Below are 23,827 nucleotides of genomic sequence, written 5' to 3'. Positions count from 1 at the left end.
CAAACCTGCAGTTTTTGTCCGTTCCTCTTGGTAGAATAGCTGAAGCTCTTTTAGGTTGACTGGGGATCATCTATGAACTGCAGTCCTCAAAGTCTTGCAACAGATTTTCAATAGAATTCAGGTCTGGGCTTGGACTGGGACATTCAAAGACTTTAATTTTCTTCCTGTTGAGCTACTCCACTGTTGCTTTTCATCATGGGCTGAAAGGTGAATATTTTCCCAACTCAGTCTACAACAGACTGGAACTGATTTTCCATCAGGATTTGCTTGTATTTTGCACCATCCACTTTTTCCTCCACCCTCACAAGCTTCCCTGTCCCCACTGCTGCAAAGCATCTTGACAACATCATGCCACCACCATACTTTACGATAGAGATGCTGTGAGCAAGATGTGCTGTGTTTGTCTTACACTATATATATAATTTTCTATTGAGACTAACAATTCCACTTTGGTCTCATCAGACCACAGAACCTTCTCCCACATGTGTGCAATGTAAGTGTTTTATTTATTTAGTTACATTTGTACCCCACGCTTTCCCACTCATGGCAGGCTCAATGCGGCTTACATGGGGCAATGGAGGGTTAAGTGACTTGCCCAGAGTCACAAGGAGCTGCTTGTGCCTGAAGTGGGAATCGAACTCAGTTCCCCAGGACCAAAGTCCCTTTTTTTTTTTTTTCAGAAACTGTGGGGTAATTTTACAAAGGTGCGCTGAAAAATGGCCTGTGCTGTTTTAGATGCCTGTATTGGACCGTGCGGGTCCATTTTTCAGCATGCCTGCAAAAATGGCCTTTTATTTTGGCCGAAAATAATGAAAATTGGCGCATGTCCATTTTGGGCCTGAGATCTTACCGCCACTCATTCACTTAGCAGTAAGGTCTTGCGCATTGACCGGGCTGTAATTGTCAGTGCATGTACAATGCCTATTACTGCCCAATTAGGGCCACGCACCGGAAAATAAAATATATTTTCTGATGCGTGTACTGGACGCACATACAAAATGAAATTACCGCCTGGGCCACGCAGTAGCTGGGAAGTAGTTCCGAATTGGTGCGTGTTGGGGTGCACATAGAGGGGCATAATCGAACACCCATCTCCATGGGCGTCTATGTCCGAGAACGGGTATGTGAAGGGGTGGGACAGACTATTTTCATAAAAAATGGGTGCCCATCTTTTTTTTTTCGATAATACGGTTTGTGCCGAGCAGATGCATCGGATGTGTGCGGATTTGAGCTGGGTGGTTTCGTTTTTCAGCGATAATGGAAACCGAAGGCGCCCAGCTCAAAAACACAAAACCAAGGCATTGGGTCGTGGGAGGGGCCAGGATTCGTAGTGCAGTGGTCCCCCTCACATGCCAGGACACCAACTGGGCACCCTAGGGGGCACTTGTAACAATTTAAAATAAAAAGTAAAATACTTCCCAAGGCCATTGGGTGCTGAGCCCCTCAAATCCCCCCCAAAACCCACTGCCCACAACTCTACACCATTACCATAGCACTTATGGCTGAAGGGGGGCACCTAGATGTGGTTACAGTGGGTTTTGGGGGAGGTTTGGAGGGCTCCCATTTACCACCACAAGTGTAACAGGTAGGGGGGGATGGGCCTGGGTCCACCTGGGTGAAGTCCACTGCACCCACTAACAACTGCTCCAGGGACCTGCATACTGCTGTGATGGAGCTGGGTATGACATTTGAGGTTGGCAAAAAATGTTTTTAAACTTCTTTTTTTTTTTGGTGGGAGGGGATTAGTGACCATTGGGGGAGTCAGGGGAGGTGATCCCCGATTCCCTCTGGTGGTCATCTGGCCAGTTGGGGCACTTTTTTGGGGCTTGTTCGTGAGAAAAAAGGGTCCAGAAAAAGTGACCCAACTTCTCGCTAAAAACGCTTTTCTTTTTTCCATTATTGGGCAAGGGCGCCCATCTCCGCTCGGCCGATAATCACGCCCCAGTCCCGCCTCCGACACCCCCCCCCCCGTCAACTTTGTTTGTTCCCGCGACATTGCAGTTGAAGGCGCCCAAAATCAGCTTTTGATTATACCGATTTGGGCGCCCACCGGAGAAAGGCGCCCATCTCCCGATTTGGGTCGAAATATGGGCGCTCATCACTTTTGAAAATAAGGCTGTTGGGCACCTACGTGGCTTAGTAAAAGGGCCCCTGTGTGACATATCACAGGACTTTTCTTCAGCAGCGACTTTCTTCTTTCAACCAACCCACACAAGCCATGTTTGTGAAGTAATCTTGAAATTGCGGATCAGGTAACTCTTTTCCCTAGTGTCAGCAAGATATCTATAATACTTTTAAAGTAATCTTAGGCCTCAAAACGACCTCATAATCATTTTCTTTATCCCATGGCTGCCGATGATGGAGGGATGGCCTGACTGAAGCGCTGATGCAAACGTCCCTGCATAAAATCTGCAGCTTTTACAGCCCCAGTAAAAATTAACCAGTTTTTGAAAGAGCGAGCGATGCTGGAAGGAAATTGCATACAAATGAGCTGTTCACAATTACAGCAAGTAGATCGGTATGAAAAGTGCCAGTGCATGAATAGAACAGCCACTCGCTAAGCAGCGCATGCATAGGACAGTCACTTGCTAAGCGTCAATGTTGTGTATGCCCAGAACAATGTGTGCTATGGATGCACCTCCACAGCTTTCATACACGAATATAAGTAATAAACCACCTGGGGCCTGAAAATTTCTTTTCGTGGGGTTGTATTTATTTATTTATTTATTGCATTTGTATCCCACCTCTTTGCAGGCTCAATTTGGCTTACAATACATCATGAATAGTGGAAGCATTTAAAAAGATATACACTTAGCATTATAGAAGGATCTTGAGTACATGAAAAAGATAGAACATAATAGCAGATTTAACAAGCAAACATGATATTGCTAGAACGTACTAGTAGTTTAACAAGCAAATATTGTAAGGCAGTTCTGGATATTTGTATTTGAGTTCATATTTGTTTGTCTTTGTGGTATGCCTTGTTAAAGAGATGGGTTTTGAGTAGTTTGCGGAAGTTGGTTAGTTCATAGAGCGTGTTCCAGAATTGTGTGCTCACGTAGGAAAAGGTTGAATCATGCATTAGTTTGTATTTTAGACCTTTACATTTGGGAAAGTGAAGATTAAGGAATGTGCGGGATCATTTTTTGGCGTTCCTGCGTGGAAGGTCTATCAGGTCTGACATGTAGGCTGGGGCGTCTCCGTTCCAAACCAACTTTCAAGTCCGGGGGGGGGGGGGGGGGGGGGGGGGGGGGGGGGGTTATTGTTTTTATGTGCAAGTATGAAAGTCATGTGTAGCTTTTTTTTTCAAAACTGCGAGTGCCATGGGCTCGCCTCCATAAGTGCCCCAAGGGACATTCAAACATACTGGAGTCTTTTTTTATAGCCTTCTCGTAACCAGGGCTGCCGAGAGTGGGGGAGGCAGGGGGGCAAAATTGTCTAGGCCTGGCACTGGCTTCTTCCTGCCTGCTTCTGGGTCTCTCCTCTCCTGCGTGACGCAATCATCTGGGTCCCGATGCCCGGCATGGACAGGAGAAGCGCAGGAGAGGACAGAGCGAGGGAGCAGGCAGAAAGGTGTGGGGGCGGCGGTGGCCCAAGTGTGGCAGAGTGTGGGCATGGCGACCCAGATGGGGGGGGAGGAGGGGTCACATGCGCGGCAGTCCAGTCCTGGCCCAGCTGTGTCTCTCGGCGGCCCTTCTCGCAATCAGAACCTTTGAAAAACTATCCTGAAGTTCTATCAGAAGTTCTGTTTTGCCATGTTTAGACCTTTGCTTCACATTCACTTCATACAACAAAAACCGGTTGATTATTCATCCTGGAGTATTCAGATCAGTTTATCTACGATGAACAAATATGTTGGTGGGCTCTGCCTAACTTATCATGGGCCTCGTCTAGGCAAGTTTTGAAAACAGAACTAATTTAGGTTTGCATGAACATGTATGCAATCAAGATTTTTGTTTATTATGATTATTTTAGAATTTTTAACAGAATAATCACAAGTATGCACTTGCTTTACAGAAGCATAAGTGACCAACAGGAAAAATAAACATTCTTAGTGTAACAGAACAGTTTCACAGCCACTCCATAAAGGAGAGGAAGTGATAGACATGGAGAATGAAAGCAAAGAAAAGGAAAAAAGAACAGGAAACAGCATAGGCATGATCAACTCCCAAAAGCATTTCCACAGAGCTTGACAACTTCTTAATATCTAAAAATGTACTTAGTTGTTCAGGAACACTACTACTACTTATCATTTCTATAGCGCTACTAGACGTACGCAGCGCTGTACACTTGAACATGAAGAGACAGTCCCTGCTTGACAGAGCTTACAATCTAATTAGGACAGACAAACAGGACAAACAAGAGATAAGGGAATATTAAAGTGAGGATGCTAAAATAAGGGTTCTGAACAAGTAAACAAGGGTTAGGAGTTAAAAGCAGCATAAAAAAGGTGGGCTTTTAGCTTATATTTGAAGACGGTCAGAGATGAAGCTTGACGTACCGGCTCAGGAAGTCTATTCCAGGCATATGGTGCAGTAAGATAAAAGGAACGGAGTCTGGAGTTAGCAGTGGAGGAGAAGGGTGCAGAAAGGAGAGAATTACCCAGTGAACGGAGTTCCCTGGGACGAATGTAGGGAGAGATGAGAGTGGAGAGGTACTGAGGAGCTGCAGAGTGAATGCACTTATAGGTCAATAAGAGGAGTTTGAACTGTATGCGGAAACGGATAGGAAGCCAGTGAAGTGACTTGAGGAGAGGGCTAATATGAACGTAACGACCCTGGCGGAATATTAGTCGTGCAGCAGAATTTTGAACAGATTGAAGAGGAGAGAGATGGCTAAGTGGGAGACCTGTGAGAAGCAAGTTACAATAGTCTAAGCGAGAAGTGATAAGAGCGTGGATGAGGGTTCTGGTAGTGTGCTCAGAAAGGAAAGGGCGAATTTTGCTGATATTATAGAGAAAGAAACGACAGGTTTTAGCAGTCTGTTGAATATGTGCAGAGAAGGAGAGGGAGGAACAAACAGCTATTTGACTCACAAATTCCATATAAATGTGTTATTAAGAAGCATATTTTCAAAGCCCTTAGACTTACAAAGTTGCATGGAGAGACATTTTCAATATGATGTCTAAGTCCAACTTTGGACGTTGCTAAATAAATATTTATGATGCCCACTTATACTTTTTTACAGGATCATTTTGGGAAGGGTGGTAGCAGAATGATCAAGATTGTTGAATGTAATTGTGAAAATCTAAGTGTGAGGCATGACACAGGAGTAAATCTGTGCGACACAGGGCTTGACCTGCCATCCTTTAGATGTTCCCTTTCCTGGTGTCTTCTATCCTTACCTATGTTGGTTGACCTGCTGGGATCGGCCCAGAGATATGGAGCTTTATCTATTCTGCCTCTGTGGTTCAGGGCTGCGTCTGTTTCCCAGGTTCCTATTTGCCATGCTTTGTTTTGGCTTTTTAGCTCCTGATCTGTGCTATATTCTTGCTCCTGGTTTTAGCGCTGATCCAGCTTCTAGCATAGTTCCTGCTTCTGTGCCAGATTCCTGCACCAGCTTTTGTCTGGACCCTTGTCCCGTTTTTGTGTTCCTGACCTACATGCCTTGTTTTCACTGGGATTCTTGTAGGCACTTGCTAGTAAGTGATGTTTTGCACTAAGGTAGTGTACTGTGAGATTGGCTGGATAATTTTTTCATAGGTGGGCACCCCTTTTAGGTGACCAGATGCCATAAGGTGAGATCCTATTCCGTAACAGCAAGTTGTACACAAGCCTAAGCTTCTGATTATAAAATTACCCTTCTAATGCCCTGCATGTAGATAAAGACAAGGTCGTGAAAGCATAGAAAAAAATAATAGCCTCGCACCATATAACGACGCGACAAGCAGAATGTAATAGATTATGTTTTCTTAATCCTTTGCCTCAGAAGGCCATTCACAGCTGACACATCAAATAAAACCTACTCCTGGAAGCAGCTGGAGAATCAGGTGGCTAAAAGCAAATAAACAGAAAACGCAGGGCGGGAAGCGCATGCGTACTATTCACCTCGGGCCACATGGAGGATTAGAATGAGACAGCAGCTGAGGCATGCGCAAAAGCTTTGTCTACCGTCCTGCCCGGCAGCAGCAGCAGAGGAGGAGGAGGCGGGGCCATAGTGCTGTGACTGGCCTGGGGGGAGGGGTGGAGAGAGAGGACAGGACAGGAGCATATTCTGCCCGCCCTTCCCTATAGGGAGGGAGGAGGCGTCGGCGACTGTCTCTGAATGAAAAAAAAAAAAACAACCCAACAACAGGAGGAGGCGGTGAGAGACACACACACTGTCAAACTCTGAGAGAGAGAGTAGTTATCGTGGTCTGAGGGGTGAGAGACACAGAGAAGGAAGAGAGACTCGCGGTTTGAGAATGGAGGTGGGAGGAGGAGGCCAAGGCGTTACCCTCTGAGAGTGGAGGGTGAAGGTGAACGACACTCGCGATTTGAGACTGAAATGGGGATGGGGAGCGAAGAGACTGTTACGGTCTGAACGGGAGGGTGAAGGTGACTCAAACTGTGGCAGTTTCAGAGTGAAAGAGGTGCTCGAGCGAGTGAGGGAGGGGGGTGTCAGAACTGGAGTTGAAGTGGGAGGGTGAAGTACTAAAGCGTGGAAAAGTCTCCTCGGGCGGTGATTAGAACTCGGCCGTTACCTAACCGCCGCCCCTGAGCGCGTGAGGAGGAGGAGCACAGCTGGTCCCGGCTTCTCCCTTCTCTCCCCATCGCAATACAGTGTGTCTTTGGAAGTAAATAAAGCCGGGTCCGCAACAGGGGTGGCCCCGCCCCCTTCTCTAGCTGGCGTGGCGGGTCCTAGAGAGAGAGAGGCCAGGGCAGAGGGTCGAAGGTGACGTGGTGGTGGGGCGGATCCGAGTAGCCACAGGTGGGGGCGAATAAAGGGAGGCTGGCCTGGCAGCAAGTTGCGTTGACTTGTGCTGCCTGGTCCCCTTTGGGGAGGGCTCGTGCGTGCTGCTGACGTGAGGCGATCTTACTGTCGCTCGGGCGCAGCTAGTGTGTGGCATTTGATTTGGGGGGCGGGGCTTCCACTCCACATGGGGTGTGCTTAAGTGTTGTTAATCTTGCTGCCGCCGGTGTTGCCAATTGCTATGGGAGCAGCAGCAGCAGCGGGGAGAGGGATCCGTGCCTGTATTGTGCCGTTGTCCTAGTTGTGAGGAAAGGATCTGCCGGGAGAAGAGGGGGCTGCGCGCGCCCTTGCCGGGTTGGAGGTGGGGGGACGAGAAGGTGGTGCTGCTGTTGTGGGGGAACAGCCTCGGGGATGTCCGCTCACCCTTTGCCCTGAGGATCGATCCCTCCCTGGGGTTTGTGCTCTCTCCCTGCTTCCCTACACATTTGACTGATCCTGCGGACCCCACCCACCCCCCCAAGTTTGTGGGTTGGTCAAGGGAGGGGTGGGGGCTGTCCATGTCCATGTCCGCTCAGGTGGGCCTGCCGCTCTCGGTCCGCTGCCCCGGCAGAGGGGAGCAGGAGGAGAAGGGGAGCCCGCAGGAGCCGCTGATGGCGAGAGCCCAGCTAGAAATGAACAGCGATCAGCCAGCCCACCAGGAAGAAGAAGAAGGAGGGGAAAAGGCCAAGAAAGTGCTGGTCGAGGCCCCCCCGCCCAAAGTCAACCCCTGGACCAAGAAGAAGAACTTGTGGCCCGACAATAACGCCCTGAACCTGAGCGGCCAGGACGCAGGTGGGTCAACTCACTGCTTTATTATTGCATGTTGCTTTTCTTCCCTGACGCCAAAATTGGGCTCATTTCCAGCTAAACTCAACACGAGTGCTTGGGCCAACGCTTCAAGGAGAGCGGCCCGTGTGATCGCAGCAATTTTGCGGCCCCTTTTTTTGCCCCGTGTATTTAAATGGCTAATAGTAGCCTGCAGGCACGCTTGTTAACCGTATCTCAACGTGCTTAGTAAGGAAGTAGGTAGCATTTTGCATTAAAGGCCATCAGAAGACTAGGGACATCCTCGGAGGGGTGTGGTCTTTGTAAAGGAGAGCTCCTTTAATAATCCAACGTGCAGCTCTTGTGCAAGTGCGATGGCGAAAAAACATTTCAGAAATATTCATTCTTAACGATTACATCAAAGTATATAACTTTAATCACTTTTTCTCCTTTCTTTGTGGTGTGTTGAATGCCAACGAAGTAAGCCATTCTTTTGCACAATAAGCCAAATCCTTTAATGGATGTTTACTTTGCAAACGGATTTGGTTGCCAAGATTTTTTGGCTAACAAAATAGTTCTTAAAAATCCATTGTCTAGATTGAAACGCATCTAGATCATAAATGTTAGGATGATTCATTCATTACTTTTCCAGTGTATTTTAGTGGATATGAGGTTATGTAAGTGAACAATAAGTCGTTCAGTCATTGAATTATAGTCATGTTAGTGTAGGTGGGTTAATGTGTCTGATGGCACATTTCAGTAAACGGGTCTTGTCAGTTCAGTTGGCTGACAGTTCTCTCCTTTGGTCTAAGCTGACCAGTGTTGATCAAATTACACTGACAAACTCCATGCTCAGCATTTCAGATCTGCTGAAGGCAGCTCTAAAGCAGAGCAATGGGCGTTTAAGTTAAAACAAATACGTTGGGTTAAAATAAAAATTAGGTTCTTTTCACTGTGCCTGAAAAATTCATGTTTCTATAATGCTATCAAATAAAAGCTGTATTGCTGAATTAATTGCATCGGAGCGGATAGGTTCCTGCTGTTTGTCCTTGAGGGTAGATAATGTGAAAGGTATCAAGTTCTGCCTGACACTTGCAAAAGTGGGTACTGGGAGAATGTCTGATCATTAAAGATGGAGAGCTGATTTTCATCATTTTTTTTACAGAGTGGACTTGGTGCTTTTCTGTGCCAGCTCTTTTCATACACTATTTTAAGAATTTATGGTAAAATGTCATATAAGCATTATTCACATTCATTAACCATTGATAAAACTGGTTACGAATTATATTTATACATTATTTTACTTTGGTAGATCTGATGTTCTACATCACATTAAAACATTGTAATTATAGATTACAGATATAAACATTACAAGTTTTGCAAGCCTTATGCTCTTTAATAATTTATTTAAAACAATTTACACTATGTTAAAGTTGCATGAAAATAGACCTCTTAGGACGCCTTTTACCAAGCTTTGGTAAATGCTAGCACGCACTTATCACAAATTAAAAGGGTTTACTGTAGGAAGCACTCGGGCATCCTGCGGTAAGTCCGAGATTTTCTTGCGCAAACTATGTGCTAAAAATGTTAAATATTTTCCACAGAGAGAATGTGTTGGGTTGGGGGGGGGGGGAGGAGGGTGCAGAGAGTGGGCGTTTTCTGCACTGATCTATTAGAAAGTGGTAATGTCACCGCACTAACTGATTGCCGCAGGATTAGCGCTTGAGCCCTTACTGTTCATAAAATAAGTATTGGTAAATGCTCATGCACTAACTTGTTTTTAATGGCCATGTGCTAATGGCAACAGTGATTGGCCATAAATAGAAAAAAATGGAAAATCGGGCAATTTAAAGCTGTGGTAAAAATGGCCTTAGCATGTGCTAAGGCTGTTTTTTACCGAAGGTTAGTAAAAGGAGTTCTAAGTTTTTGTTAATATATTTCTTTTCAGGTTTTGAAGAATTATGGAAACTAAATATTTCTTTTCAGGTTTTGAAGAATTATGCCAGATCAGAAATAAGCAAATGTGGTAGATGCCAGTAAGTATAAGAAAAACTTCCAAGCATTTCATTGACAGTCGAATAGGGTGGGGATGGGTAGGAGGTACGCATGGGAACATCAAAGCATTTCAGAGATAATCTAACAGGATGGGGGTGAATAGGTGAGAGGAGGGTGGTAAACATAGCTTATGGTTTATAATGGGCTAGAAAACCCAGATCTTTAAGTCCTGTCTGTTGAGTGTCGAAATATTCAATCATTCTGACTTTAAAGGTCTTACGTTCCTGTATTGTTTTAAAGTTACCTTTCAGGATTCTTACTATGAAGTCACTGGTACAGTGATCTGGTTTTGTAATGTGCTGGCCCACAGGGGTGGGAACCCGGCTGGCACCAGTATTGTTCATGTGATGTCTATGTAAGTTAAATCTTGTCTTTAGCATCTGGCCTGTTTCTCCAATATAGCATCCTTCATTACATTTTTTACACTGGAGTGGAGTGGAGGAGTGGCCTAGTGGTTAGGGTGGTGGACTTTGGTCCTGGGGAACTGAGTTCGATTCCCACTTCAGGCACAGGCAGCTCCTTGTGACTCTGGGCAAGTCACTTAACCCTCCATTGCCCCAGGTACAAATAAGTACCTTTAAGCTGCATTGAGCCTGCCATGAGTGGGAAAGCGCGGGGTACAAATGTAACAAAAAAAAAACACATTGGAAGATGAGCATGTGAAATATTCCTTTATGTTGAATATTTTTCCTTTGTGAATGACTGTGGGGTCCTGTGAAATGTTTTGGCATAGCTTGCAGCTGGATATATTGCAAGGATGTGTGCCCTTCTCTTCTTTTTCAGTCTGTGTTGGGAGTTTACTTCTGATTAGCTTGTGTTTCAAGTTGGGTGGCTGTCGGAAGGCCAGCATTGGTGGGGCTGGGAATATCTCTTTCAGTAATTCATCCTCTTGGAGTAGAGGCTGAAGATCTTTTATGATTTTTCTTAATTTTTCCAGCTCTGGATTGTATGTCACTATAAGGGGGGTTCTGTCTGTGGCTTTTTTTCCTTTGTATTGTAGCAGATTTTTCCCTGGGTGTTTTGAGGGAGGAGGCAATATTTTTGGAGATTATTTTGGGGTTGTAGCCTTTCTGTTCGAAGGATGCAGTCAGGCCAGCACTTTACAAAACCAGATCACTGTACCAGTGACTTCATAGTAAGAATCCTGAAAGGTAACTTTAAAACAATACAGGAACGTAAGACCTTTGAAGTCAGAATGATTGAATATTTCAGCACCCAACAGACAGGACTTAACAAAGATCTGGGTTTTCTAGCCATTATAAACCATAAAGTTGTATTGCTATGTTTATCACCCTCCTCTCTCACCTATCCACCCCCATCCTGTTAGACTATCTCTGAAATGCTTTGATGTTCCCATGCATACTTCCTACCCATCCCCACCCTATTAGACTGTCAATGAAATGCTTGGAAGTTTTTCTTATATGTACTGTCATCTACCACATTTGCATATTTCCGATCTGACGAAGAAGGGCAACCTTCGAAAGCTAATCAAGAAATGTATTAAGTTATGTCCAATAAAAAAGGTATCATCTTATTTTCTTTTCCATGTTATATTTTGTTTGATTTCTATTGATTACCTTTAAAAGTGGACTAACACGGCTACCATACCACTCTACTGAAGAATTATGGAAACTAGCCAATACAAATCTTAATAAATACTATGGGGATTATTTCTTCTTGTGTGCAGAAGATGGAGACTTTGTAGGTTGTGATAACTAAAGGTTTATTGAGAAGCACGCAAGAAATGTGGAAATATGGTAGATAAATTTCCATATCATCAAGCTGATCAATCCATAGACTGGTGGGTTGTGTCCATCTACCAGCAGGTGGAGATAGAGAGCAAACTTTTGCCTCCCTATATGTGGTCATGTGCTGCCGGAAACTCCTCAGTATGTTCTCTATCTCAGCAGGTGGTGGTCACACACAGCAGCAGCTCTGGCTAGGCCTCCAAGCCTAATTTTTAGGTTTTGTTGAGTGCCTGGGGTTGAGGGCTCTTTTGAGCAAGTGCAAACCTGGTGGTGCCAGGTCCCTCCTTTTCTCCCCCCTCCCGCTGGCTCCGTTAAAAAAAAAAAAAAAAAAATTTTAAACGTCCTTAAAGGCGTTTATTTCGACGTTTATTTAAACGTTCATTGCAGCTACTCACTGGGACACCAGTTCGTTACAGCTCGGAGCGGACAGCAGGTAATTTTTACCTTTTTATAGCGGGCAGGGGGTTCCCCGATTCTTCTCCTCGTGGCATATGGCGTCGGAGGGCGAGGGCGCAAAGGGTCGCTCCCCGGATCGCTTGAGCGCTTCTAGAGGGGATGCGGGGGTCTTACAGCCTGATTCGCCCTTGTTGGGTGACAGTTTCGTGACCGATGAATGTCCCGGTCCTTCCTCCGGCGTGGCGGTTTTTCCCGCCATAAACGCCCATCCCCCGCTCCTCGCCTCCGCCATCTTGGCCGGCCACGCGCCTCGGACGGCTTCTTCGTGGGCCGCCCTTGAGGTTGGAGACATTAATGCCATGAACGCCCTTAATTTGGGCGACGGCACAAAAGCGGCTAAAGTTAAGCGCCGTTCTTCCCGCGCGGCTCCTTCGCGGAGTGTCGCGCCGGACGCCATTTTGGATGCGCAGCATGTCTCTCCCCTGCTCTTGCGAGCGCTGGTTGAGGGTGCGTCTAGGGCTGTTGCCCAGGCTGCGGAAGTGCACAGTCTGGGGGGTTTCTCCCCCGAGTTTGTTTTGCTGCTGCATCAGGCTTTCCTCATGCAAAACGCTGCCCCTGCTCCCTCGTCTGGTAAAGAGGTTGAGGTTCCCAGAGGTAAACGCCCTCGGGTTGATTCCCAGGCCTTGGAGGACTTTGTCTCCTCCGATGTAGATGAGGGCAGCGTGTCCGAGGTCTCCCAACGGTCCTTTGCGGATTCCTTGGAGGAGACGGATCCCCGCTCGGTTGGAGCGGATGACCCCTCTGCAGCGCGGCTTTTTAGCCCAGAGGATTTGCCCAACCTGTTGCTACAGGCCATGGACACTTTGAAGATTTCCTCTCCGGAGGACGTCTCTCCCTCAGCCCCTGTTGGCTCTGCCATTATGCTGGGGACGAAGCGCCCGCCTAGAACCTTCCACGTGCATGATGCCATGCACACCTTAATTTCGGCTCAATGGGATGTTCCGGAAGCGAGCCTTAAAGTGGCTAGGGCTATGTCCCGCCTCTATCCTTTGGCTGTGAGTGAACGTGAGGCCTATCTGTGGCCTACCGTGGATTCTTTAATCACTGCGGTGACTAAGAAAACGGCGTTGCCGGTGGAAGGTGGCACGGCCCTAAAGGACGCCCAAGACAGAAGATTGGAGGCGGCCTTAAGGTCGTCCTTTGAGGCGGCTGCTTTAAGTTTGCAGGCCTCAGTTTGCGGCTCCTATGTGGCCAGGGCGTGCCTGACTATGGTGCAGCGGGCTTCCCCCTCAGATCATTCCTTGAGGGCTGATTGGCCGGCCCTGGAATCGGGCTTAGCCTATTTGGCAGACTTGCTGTATGATGTCTTGAGGGCCTCAGCTAAAGGCATGGCTCAGACAATCTCTGCGCGGCGGTGGCTTTGGCTGAAACATTGGTCTGCTGACCACGCCTCTAAATCCCGCCTGGCTAGATTGCCTTTTAAAGGCAAGCTGCTCTTTGGGGTCGAGCTGGACAAAATCGTGACCGATCTCGGCACGTCTAAGGGCAAGAAATTACCAGAGGTCAGGGCTCGGGCTAGTACTCGTCCCGGTACCTCCAGAGGACGGTTGCAGGAAGCCCGTCGGTACCGCCCGGGCAAGTCGGGTTCCTCTGCCCCCTCTTCCTTCAAGAGGAATTTCTCCCCCAAGCAGCATTCCTTTCGCAGAGACCGCCGTCCCGGAGGTGCTTCCTCCGGTCCTCCCCCAGGGTCTCGTACCCATTGACGGGGCCTTGGTCCACGCCCCAGTGCAGATTGGAGGACGTCTGTCCTCGTTTCTGGGCGAGTGGACCACAATAACTTCAGACGCGTGGATGCTGGAAGTCATCAGAGACGGCTACAAGCTAGAGTTCTGCCGACCCTTAAAAGACGGGTTTGTACTCTCTCCCTGCAAGTCTCCGGTCAAAGCTGTGGCAGTGCAGCAGACCTTGGACAATCTGATCCGCCTGGGCGCGGTCGTTCCTGTGCCAGAAAGTCAGCTTGGCAAGGGACGTTACTCCATTTACTTTGTGGTACCAAAGAAAGGAGGTTCTGTCCGGCCTATCCTCGACCTCAAAGGGGTCAATCGGGCCTTGAAAGTGCGGCACTTTCGCATGGAGACTCTCCGCTCTGTTATAGCGGCAGTGAAGGCAGGAGAGTTCTTGGCTTCCTTGGACATCAAGGAAGCGTACCTGCATATTCCCATCTGGCCTCCTCATCAACGCTTCCTGCGTTTTGCAGTCCTGGGACGACACTTCCAGTTCAGAGCCCTCCCATTCGGGTTGGCTACTGCTCCGCGGACCTTTTCCAAAGTAATGGTGGTCATCGCGGCCTTCCTACGAAAGGAAGGGATACAAGTCCATCCTTATCTGGACGACTGGTTGATCCGAGCCCCCTCTTATGCAGAGTGCGGCAAAGCTGTGGACCGGGTAGTTGCTCTTTTGAGCTCCCTGGGATGGATCATCAACTGGGAGAAGAGCCAGCTGCGCCCGACTCAGTCCCTGGAGTACCTGGGAGTTCGATTCGACACCCAAGTGGGCAGAGTGTTCCTGCCAGACAATCGGATTGTCAAACTTCAGGCTCAGGTGGACCAGTTCCTGGGAGCCTCTCCTCTTCGGGCTTGGGACTATGTGCAGCTGTTGGGCTCTATGACGGCCACGATGGAAGTAGTGCCCTGGGCCAGGGCTCATATGAGACCACTTCAACACTCTTTGCTGCAGCGCTGGACTCCGATGTCGGAGGATTATGCTGTGCGACTTCCCTTGGACCCAGCAGTGCGCAAGGCGCTGAGCTGGTGGATGCAGACAGACAAATTGTCTGCGGGAATGCCTCTGGTGACCCCAGAGTGGATTGTCGTCATGACGGACGCCTCTTTGTCGGGCTGGGGAGCCCACTGCTTGGGAAGGACAGCGCAGGGGCTCTGGTCTCCTGCAGAGGCAAAGTGGTCTATCAACCTCCTGGAACTCAGAGCCATTCGGTTGGCGCTTTTGGAGTTCATCCCGGTACTGGTGTGGAAGCCTGTACGGGTCCTGTCGGACAATGCCACGGCTGTGGCCTATGTCAACCGCCAGGGAGGTACCAAGAGCGCCCCTCTAGCCAAGGAGGCTATGTATCTCTGCCAGTGGGCGGAAGCGAACCTGGAGCAGCTTTCAGCGGCCCACATTGCCGGAGTCATGAATGTCAAGGCGGACTTTCTCAGTCGCCATACCTTGGAGCCCGGAGAGTGGCAGCTATCTGCTCAGGCGTTCTTGGACATCACGAAGCGCTGGGGCCAGCCGAGCCTAGATCTGATGGCGTCATCGGCCAATTGCCAAGTGCCGCGCTTCTTCAGCAGAGGACGGGACCCTCGATCCCTGGGAGTAGATGCTCTTCTCCAACAGTGGCCGACACAAGAGCTCCTCTATGTGTTCCCGCCCTGGCCCATGTTGGGCAGGGTGCTAGACCGGGTGGCAAAGCATCCCGGCAGGGTAATCCTGGTGGGTCCGGATTGGCCCAGGCGTCCCTGGTATGCGGACTTGATCAGGCTCTCAGTGGACGATCCTCTGCGACTGCCAGTGGAACAGGGCCTGTTACATCAGGGTCCCGTGGTGATGGAGGATCCCTCCCCCTTTGGTCTTACGGCCTGGCTATTGAGCGGCAGCGTCTGAGGAAGAAGGGCTTCTCAGACAAGGTCATCGCCACTATGCTGAGAGCGAGGAAGCGCTCTACTTCTACTGCTTACGCCAGGGTTTGGCGTATCTTTGCAGCGTGGTGTGAAGCAGGCTCTCTTTCTCCCTTCACTGCTCCAATTTCTTCAGTGTTGGCGTTCCTGCAAGAAGGTCTGGAGAAAGGCCTGTCGCTCAGTTCCCTTAAAGTCCAGGTAGCGGCTCTGGCTTGCTTCAGGGGCCGCCTGAAGGGTGCTTCCCTGGCTTCACAGCCAGATGTGGTGCGCTTTCTCAAGGGAGTTAATCACCTGCGCCCTCCTCTGCACTCAGTGGTGCCTGCGTGGAATCTCAACCTGGTGCTAAGAGCATTGCAGAAGCCGCCTTTTGAACCCTTGTCGAGGGCTTCTCTGAAAGACCTGACGTTGAAAGCAGTCTTTTTGGTGGCTATCACTTCAGCCAGCAGAGTTTCCGAGCTCCAGGCGCTCTCATGTCGAGAGCCTTTTCTGCAGTTCACTGAGGCAGGAGTGACTATTCGCACAGTGCCTTTCTTTCTGCCCAAGATTGTTTCTCGCTTCCATGTGAATCAGCAGCTCTGTCTCCCTTCCTTTCGTATGGAGGACTACCCAGAGGAGTACTCTGCTCTTAAATATCTGGATGTGAGACGAGTCATCATCAGATACTTGGAAGTGACCAATGATTTCCGGAAATCGGATCATCTGTTTGTCCTGTTTGCAGGTCCTCGTATGGGTCTGCAGGCTGCTAAGCCTACAGTGGCAAGATGGGTCAAGGAAGCCATTGCAGCGGCTTATGTGGCCGCGGGGAAGGTGCCGCCTATCCAGCTGAAGGCTCACTCCACGAGAGCTCAGGCGGCCTCGATGGCAGAGGCCGGATCCGTCTCCTTGGAAGAGATATGCAAGGCGGCAACTTGGGCTTCGGCTCATACATTCTCCAAGCATTACCGGTTGACTGTGGCTGCACGGGCGGAGGCCCGGTTTGGAGCTTCAGTGTTGAGGTCAGGGATTTCTATGTCCCGCCCTGGGTGAGTACTGCTTCGGTACATCCCACCAGTCTATGGATTGATCAGCTTGATGATATGGAAGGTAAAATTATGTATAATCATACCTGATAATTTTCTTTCCATTAATCATAGCTGATCAATCCATAGCCCCTCCCAGATATCTGTACTGTTTTTATTCTGGTTGCATTTCAGGTTCAAGTTTAGTCTTCAGTTACTTCAGAAAGACTTCGTGTTCAAGTTCTTCCTTCACTTGGATTCTTCAAGAGTTGAGACGAGTTTGTGTTACAGTGAGCTGCTGCATTCCTCTCCCCTCCGTTTTACGGGGCTGGATTGAGATTTAAATTCTGCCGGCACTCCCTCCCGCTTCGTGCGGCTGTAGGGCAGCTTTGTACCCCTCCCGCTTCGGCGGTGTTAGGGTCAGTCAGCTCCTCCCGCGGTTGCGGTTGCAGGATAAGCCAGATCCCCCCGCATCGGCGGGTGTGGTGTCCCTCCCCCGCTCCGCGGGGATGAGCTGGACGGATTCCCCTCCCCCACTTGTGTGGGGATGAGCTGGGTTAATTCCCCTCCCCCGTTTCGGCGGTGGTGAGCTGGGCAGAGTGTCCCTTCGTGGGTGTAATTCTCTAAGTGCTGAGTCCTGCGGATGGAGCTTTGATATCGACATACTGAGGAGTTTCCGGCAGCACATGACCACATATAGGGAGGCAAAAGTTTGCTCTCTATCTCCACCTGCTGGTAGATGGACACAACCCACCAGTCTATGGATTGATCAGCTATGATTAATGGAAAGAAAATTATCAGGTATGATTATACATAATTTTACCATATTGCAGCAACACAAGTTGGTCCCTATAGCTTGAACATAGTCATTTCCCATGGCACTTTTTCTCCTTCTGATCTGGTACTGATCCTTTCTTAGGCTTCTACCTTTTGCCATAGTGTGTGTGTTGGCACCTCCTCCCCTTGTATGGTTCAGTGACGTGTTGGCAGCGTGTGTACTCTGTGCTGCTGCAAAGCACAAAATTTAAACATGTGGTTGACCTGTATGGAATAAGGAGATGCTGACATGCCTCTCATCAAGCCCTTGCAATTCTATTTCTGCAGTTCCCCAGTTTTGGTGCAGTCCTGCTCTTTTACTACCTTGTGCAGGGCCTTCCAGCAGAGCAGGACAGGTCAGGAGTTAATGTTGCACAAGCTTTTGTTTGCAGGTAAGGTTCTGACCTGGCCCCAGCACCTCCATTGTCTGCTTTTTGTGGCCCACTACTGAAAAGACTTGGACATCCCTGTCTGGTAGAGTGTGCTAAACTAACCCAGTTGCCAGCATTGCCCCCTAGTGGCACAAATCAGGAGCAGTAATAGTACACTTGAGAGATTTGAGATCAAAATGAAAGTACCTGTCCCTGGCTTAATGTATTATGCATACTGATCCTAACTCATTTTGCAACATTGCCTCCTAGAGATACCAGAATTGTTCTTCAGTTTTCGGTTAATGTTTAAACAAAAAACTTATCTCTTCACCATGCACTTCCATAGTGAGGACTTCTTTTACAAAGCCATCCTAGCGATTCCTGAGCGGCAAATTAGAGGAAGCCCATAGGAATTGAATGGACTTCCTTTCGTTTGCCGCTCTGAGAATCGGTAGTGTGGCTTTGTAAAAGAAGCCCTAAGTTTCACTAAAATGAAAGTACAGTTTTTAGTATGCCTGTTTGCTTATTAAGGGGCCAGTGCAGAAAACCATGAAGTAGAACTGGCTTTGTGGTTTTAACCATGAAATTAACAAAAATTACACAGCTTTGTTGGCAACGAGCATGCAAATTCACAAGTTACTGCAAAATGTACCCCTTCCTGTCAGTGTGTGAGCTAGACATTAAAAAAAAAACTGCCTGCTGTCAGTAGAAACCCTAATCTCTGAGTGGCCCCTTTCCTAGAGGGTGACCAAAATCGGTTTCTTTGGGTTTGACCAAAACCAAAACTGGCTGCTAGGGCCTGACCTAGCCCAATGCCTATATGGAACAGGTTGCCACCCTCTCCTTCCTTCCCCCCTCATGTACAGAACAAGGCTTTTCCCTCCCTCTCTTGTGCACAGAACAAGTCTCCCACCAGTAGGCTCCCCCTAGACCTGCTGCCCTTCCCCTGGTGATCCAGTGGGTAGTCAAGGCAGGAGCCCATCCCCAGTCACTCCTGCCCCCTCCTCTCTGCTGCCAAAATGGCTGAAGCTGGAGTGGAGGAGTAGCCTAGTGGTTAGTGCAGCGGTCTGGGGAACTGGGTTTGATTTGCATCGCAGCTCCTTGTGACTCTAGGCAAGTCACTTAACCCTCCATTGCCCCAGGTACAAAATAAGTACCTGTAAATAATATATACATTTTTTGCTTTGATTGTAATTACAGAAAGGCGGTATATCAAGTCCCATCCCCTTCCCTTCCTAGCAGCACTCTTTTGGCATCCATTTTGAGATTGGAGCTGGCACAGGCAGGAGTGATCCCCAGACACTCTTGTCTTCTGTGCACAGGGGAGAGAGAGGAGGGTATATATTCGGGGGGCGGGGGGGGGGGGGGGGATGGACATGGGGACCCAGCATAAAGTTTTGTTTCCAGCTGAAAATGCACCTGCATCTTTGGCTGAACATGAATTTCGGATCAGTTTCGGCACTAAAACCGGAATTCGATTGGCCTCTACCCCTACCCCAAACATTTATAATAAATCTAGTGGTCCCTGACTCCTTCCACCTCACCATGCCCCTGCCTTAAAAAAAAAAAATCTCTGGTGTCTAGTGATTTCCCCCCCCCCCCCCCCCCCCCCCCCCCCCGCTCCTGTCTCCCAACATTGTCATCTTGGGAAATGGTAGTACCTGACCCCGTGCAGTGCATCCTTGGATGTGCTTAACAGGATTGCCTTTCAAATAAGGGAAATCTCTACCCAGACTACCAAATAAAAGAGAACGTTCCCTTATATGGCAGACCAATCCCTGGATGTACTACATGGGGTCCGGCACCCAGAGGCAGGGGCAAGTGGACATCACTCCTGCTTCTAAGGTATGCCATGTGGAGTGGATCTGGGGGGCTTGAGGGAGGGTTTGGGAGGAGTGCTTCTCAACACCAGTGGTTTACAGGGGACTGGGTCCACTTGAGACTTTTATTGTAAAGCTTGGAAGGGGTGGGGCTGATGCACTGGACTATCAGGGATTGTTTTGTGTAGTTGGGACATGGGGGTCGGGTCACGAGGAGGGATGATGGGCCCGTGCAGGACAGGCATTCACGCTGCGTGGTTTAGATCTGGGAAATAGTTTTCTTGCCTAACATAGTAGGTGACGGCAGAAAAAGATCTGCACGGTCCATCCAGTCTGCCCAACAAGATATACTCATATACGCTACTTTATATGTATACCTGACCTTGATTTGTATCTACCATTTTCAGGACACAGTCTGTAGAAGTCTGCCCTGCCTCCCAATCACTAGTCCCGCCTCCCAACCACCGGTGCTGCCACCCAATCTCCGCTAAGCTTCTGAGGATCCATTTCTTCTGAACAGGATTCCTTTATGTTTATCCCATGCATTTTTGAATTCCATTACCGTTTTCATCTCCACCACCTCCCGCAGGAGCGCATTCTGAGTATCCACCACTCTCTCCGTGAAAAAATAATTCCTGACATTTTTCTTGTCTGCCCCCCTTCAACCTAATTTCACGTCCTCTAGTTCTACCGCCTTCCCATCTCCGGAACAGGTTCGTTTTCGGACTAATACCTTTCAAATATTCATATCGCCCCTGTTTCTCCTGTAGACAGCAGCACACAGTTCTGTGTTGCTGTGGGTTAATTAAAAACTCCTTAATGTGCATTTTAATATGATGTTTGCTGATGTCTACTGGGTGACTTTTCAATGCAGAAACATTCTACTTCCAGCAGCCATTAAGAAGTATGTAAACTGTTAAGCAACCTCGGGCAGAGGCATGTAGTTTTCTTAATTGGCTCCTAAAATTGTTCCTGTTTTGGAAATAAAGTGTGTGCTAAAATGTGAAGTAATAAGGTACATTATTTATTTATTGTATTTGTACCCCATATTTTCCCACCTTTTTGCAGGCTCAATGTGGCTTACAGAGTATGGAAATGAGAATGTCATTACATGATTTAAGAAAACAGTCTCACGGTTTGTATATAGTTTCAGGTTAATCTGTCATTGCGAGGTCCAGTTTACCAACATTTGTTGTTTTCAGTGATCCTGGATGCTAGAGAGACCCCAATTGTGAGAATTATGGCCTACTTGCCCTCTGAGAAAGTGAAGATTCCTACCTGTAGCAGGTATTCTCTGAGGACAGCAGGCCTTAAATTCTCACAAACTCTTCCACCTCCACTTGGAGTTGTCTCCTATTTCTTCTTGGAGTATTTAACTGCAGAAACTGTGCTCTCGCGGCGGACAGGAAGGCACTCACGCATAACTCGCTCTTTTGAAGCTTGTTAAAAAGCTCCAAACCCCGGTCTACGTAGGATCGCGTTACCCAGTTGTGAGAATATAAGACCTGCTGTCCTCTCAGAATACCTGCTACAGGTAAGTATCTTCCCTTCCCCCACCTATAAAATTTTCCTCTGAAAAAATAAATTTTACAGAAACAAAAGTCGTCTGCAGAAGGTTTTAATGTTTATGTTGACCTCTTTAGAAGCCCATTATGCCATAGTGTGTATTGTTGTTTACTGCTATAATTGTCTGTTGCCTGTTTTCTGCTCATTCTTGTTGAACACCACCTTGGGTGAATTTCTTCAAAAAGGTGGTAAATAATCCTAAATAATAATATTACATTGGTGCCATTGAGTATCACAGGGTGTAAAAGGCTTTTACTCTTCTTTGATCTGCACCCAGTCTGGTTTCTGTTTCGATAAAGAAACCACTGTAGTGGCACATAATTTTTTAGATGCCACAGAGAATACAACCTTAATAACCTTTATTTATTATTACATTTATATCCCACATTTTCCCGCTGATTGCAGGCTCAAGGTGGCTTACAATCTGTAGTAAGGCTACAATGCAATAAAAGCAATTATACAAATTGAGAATAAGATAGGAAATAGCAATAGGCAAGAGATAATAGGTAATTAGTGTCCTTGGATCTTATTAATGGAAAAAGTAATTCGAAATTAAGTTGAACCTGGGGAATAGGCCTTCTTAAACAATACTGATTTCAATAATTTTCTGAATTTTAGGTAGTTCTGGGTAGGTTTTACTGATTTGGGTAGAGCATTCCACAGTTGAGTGCCTATGTATGCAAAGTTGGAGGAGTAAATTGATTTGTATTTAAGGCCATTACAGTCTGGGTAGTGCAAGTTCAGGTATGATCGTGAGGTACTGGATCTGTTTCTGGGTGGTAAGTCAAACAACTCAAGCATATATTCAGGGACTTCACCAAAGATTAGTGTACATATTTTAAAGGCTACTCGTTCTTTTATGGGGAGCCAGTGCAGAATTTCTCAAAGTGGTTTTGCAGATTCAAACTTGGGTTTTCCAAAAATCAGTCTTGCCGCAGTATTTTGAGCCATTTGTAATTTCTTGAGTAGTTGTTCTTTGCATCCTGCATATATAACGTTGCAGTAATCCATCTGATTTAAGACCCTAGATTGTATCAGATTGTGGAAGATGTCTCGAGGAAAAAATGGTTTTATTCGTTTGAGTCTCCACATTCAGTAAAACATCTTCTTTATTGTGTTGGTCATTTGAGTCTCCAATGTTGAATGTCGGTCAATTGTAATCCCAAGTAGTTTCTAACTATCTGAGATTGGTAAAGAAATGTTGGGAGTATTTAAAGTGGTAGGATTATATTTGTTATACTGAGACGATAAAATTAAACAATGGGTCTTTTCAGCATTTAATTTCAAGTGGAAAGGATTGGCCCATTTGTCCATTGTGGTCAGACCACAATAATAATCTGGCTGCTAAAATTTGTAGCCACTGTTTAAAAAAAAACCCAAAGTTTTTTAAAAATAATTTTGATACTGAATCATGTGCGATAACTTAAATGTACACAGCATTTGTATTGGTTAACATTTCCAATAATACCTTGTTTAAAAAAACTCCTCTGCCAAACCTGTAGTAGCAATTTAGGCAGTCACATTTCAGAAATAACTTGAGTAGAGAGGTGTGGTAGCCGTGTTAGTCCACTTTTAAAGGTAATCAATAGAAATAAAACAAAACATGGAAAAGAAAATAAGATGATACCTTTTTTATTAGACATAACTTAATACTTTTCTTGATTAGCTTTCGAAGGTTGCCCTTCTTTGTCAGATCGGACATCTGACGAAGAAGGGCAACCTTCAAAAGCTAATCAAGAAATGTATTAAGTTATGTCCAATAAAAAAGGTATCATCTTATTTTCTTTTCCATGTTTTATTTTGTTTGGTTTCTATTGATTACCAAAAAAAAACTTGATAGTGTAAATCATTGGTCTTAACTCCCAGTCCTTGAGGTCTGCCAATGGATCAGGTTTTCAGGGTATCCCTAATAATATCGTGCCAAGTGCTGCTCCATGCCTGTTGATAAGGGAACTCCTGGCCGTCTGGCTTGCACACACAGTGAAATGTTAATTTGTCAAATGTTGAAATCCAATGGAACCAAAACTCCTGTAAAATTCCTAAGCTTTTAAGCCACCCTTGCTGGGAGTCTCTGCTGCCAGAGGAGTTTAAAAGTAATATGCAACAAAGTAGTTATAACATAGTAACATACATAGTAACATAGTAGATGACGGCAGAAAAAGACCTGCATGGTCCATCCAGTCTGCCCAACAAGATAAACTCATATGTGTATACCTTACCTTGATTTGTACCTGTCTTTTTCAGGGCACAGACTGTACAAGTCTGCCCAGCAGTATTTCCCGCCTCCCATAACCGGCTCTGGCACAGACCGTATAAGTCTGCCCTCCACTATCCTCGCCTCCCAACCACCAACCTCTCTTCCCCCACCTGCTCCGCCACCCAATTTCGGCTAAGCTTCTGAGGATCCATTCCTACTGCACAGGATTCCTTTATGCATATCCCACGCATGTTTGAATTCCGTTACTGTTTTCATCTCCACCACCTCCCGCAGGAGGGCATTCCAAGCATCCACCACCCTCTCCGTGAAAAAATACTTCCTGACATCTTTTTTTTGAGTCTGCCCCCCTTCAATCTCATTTCATGTCCTCTCGTTCTACCGCCTTCCCATCTCCGGAAAAGATTTTTTTTCGGATTAATACCTTTCAAGTATTTGAACGTCTGTATCATATCACCCCTGTTCCTCCT

General features: G+C 47.1%; 1 protein-coding gene across 7 annotated transcripts in view; it reads left to right on the top strand.

The window, feature by feature from the left end:
- Positions 1–6,242: 6,242 nt before the first annotated feature.
- LARP1B (La ribonucleoprotein domain family member 1B) overlaps positions 6,243–23,827 on the top strand; it is a 603,652-nt gene continuing 586,067 nt past the window's right edge. For 3 of the 7 annotated variants that reach the window (XM_030191743.1, XM_030191745.1, XM_030191744.1), the window contains exon 1: positions 6,243–7,722. In XM_030191743.1, the coding sequence (XP_030047603.1) occupies positions 7,449–7,722 (274 nt within the window). In that variant the 5' untranslated portion in view covers positions 6,243–7,448. The remainder of the gene's footprint in view (positions 7,723–23,827) is intronic. The other 4 variants (XR_003940744.1, XR_003940743.1, XM_030191742.1 and 1 more) reach the window with 2 other exon arrangements.

This window comes from Microcaecilia unicolor, chromosome 2 (assembly GCF_901765095.1).
Source record: "Microcaecilia unicolor chromosome 2, aMicUni1.1, whole genome shotgun sequence".
NCBI classification, from domain to species: domain Eukaryota; kingdom Metazoa; phylum Chordata; class Amphibia; order Gymnophiona; family Siphonopidae; genus Microcaecilia; species Microcaecilia unicolor.
Note: the sequence above shows the minus strand (reverse complement) of the source record. Positions and strands in the feature narration are given on the sequence as shown.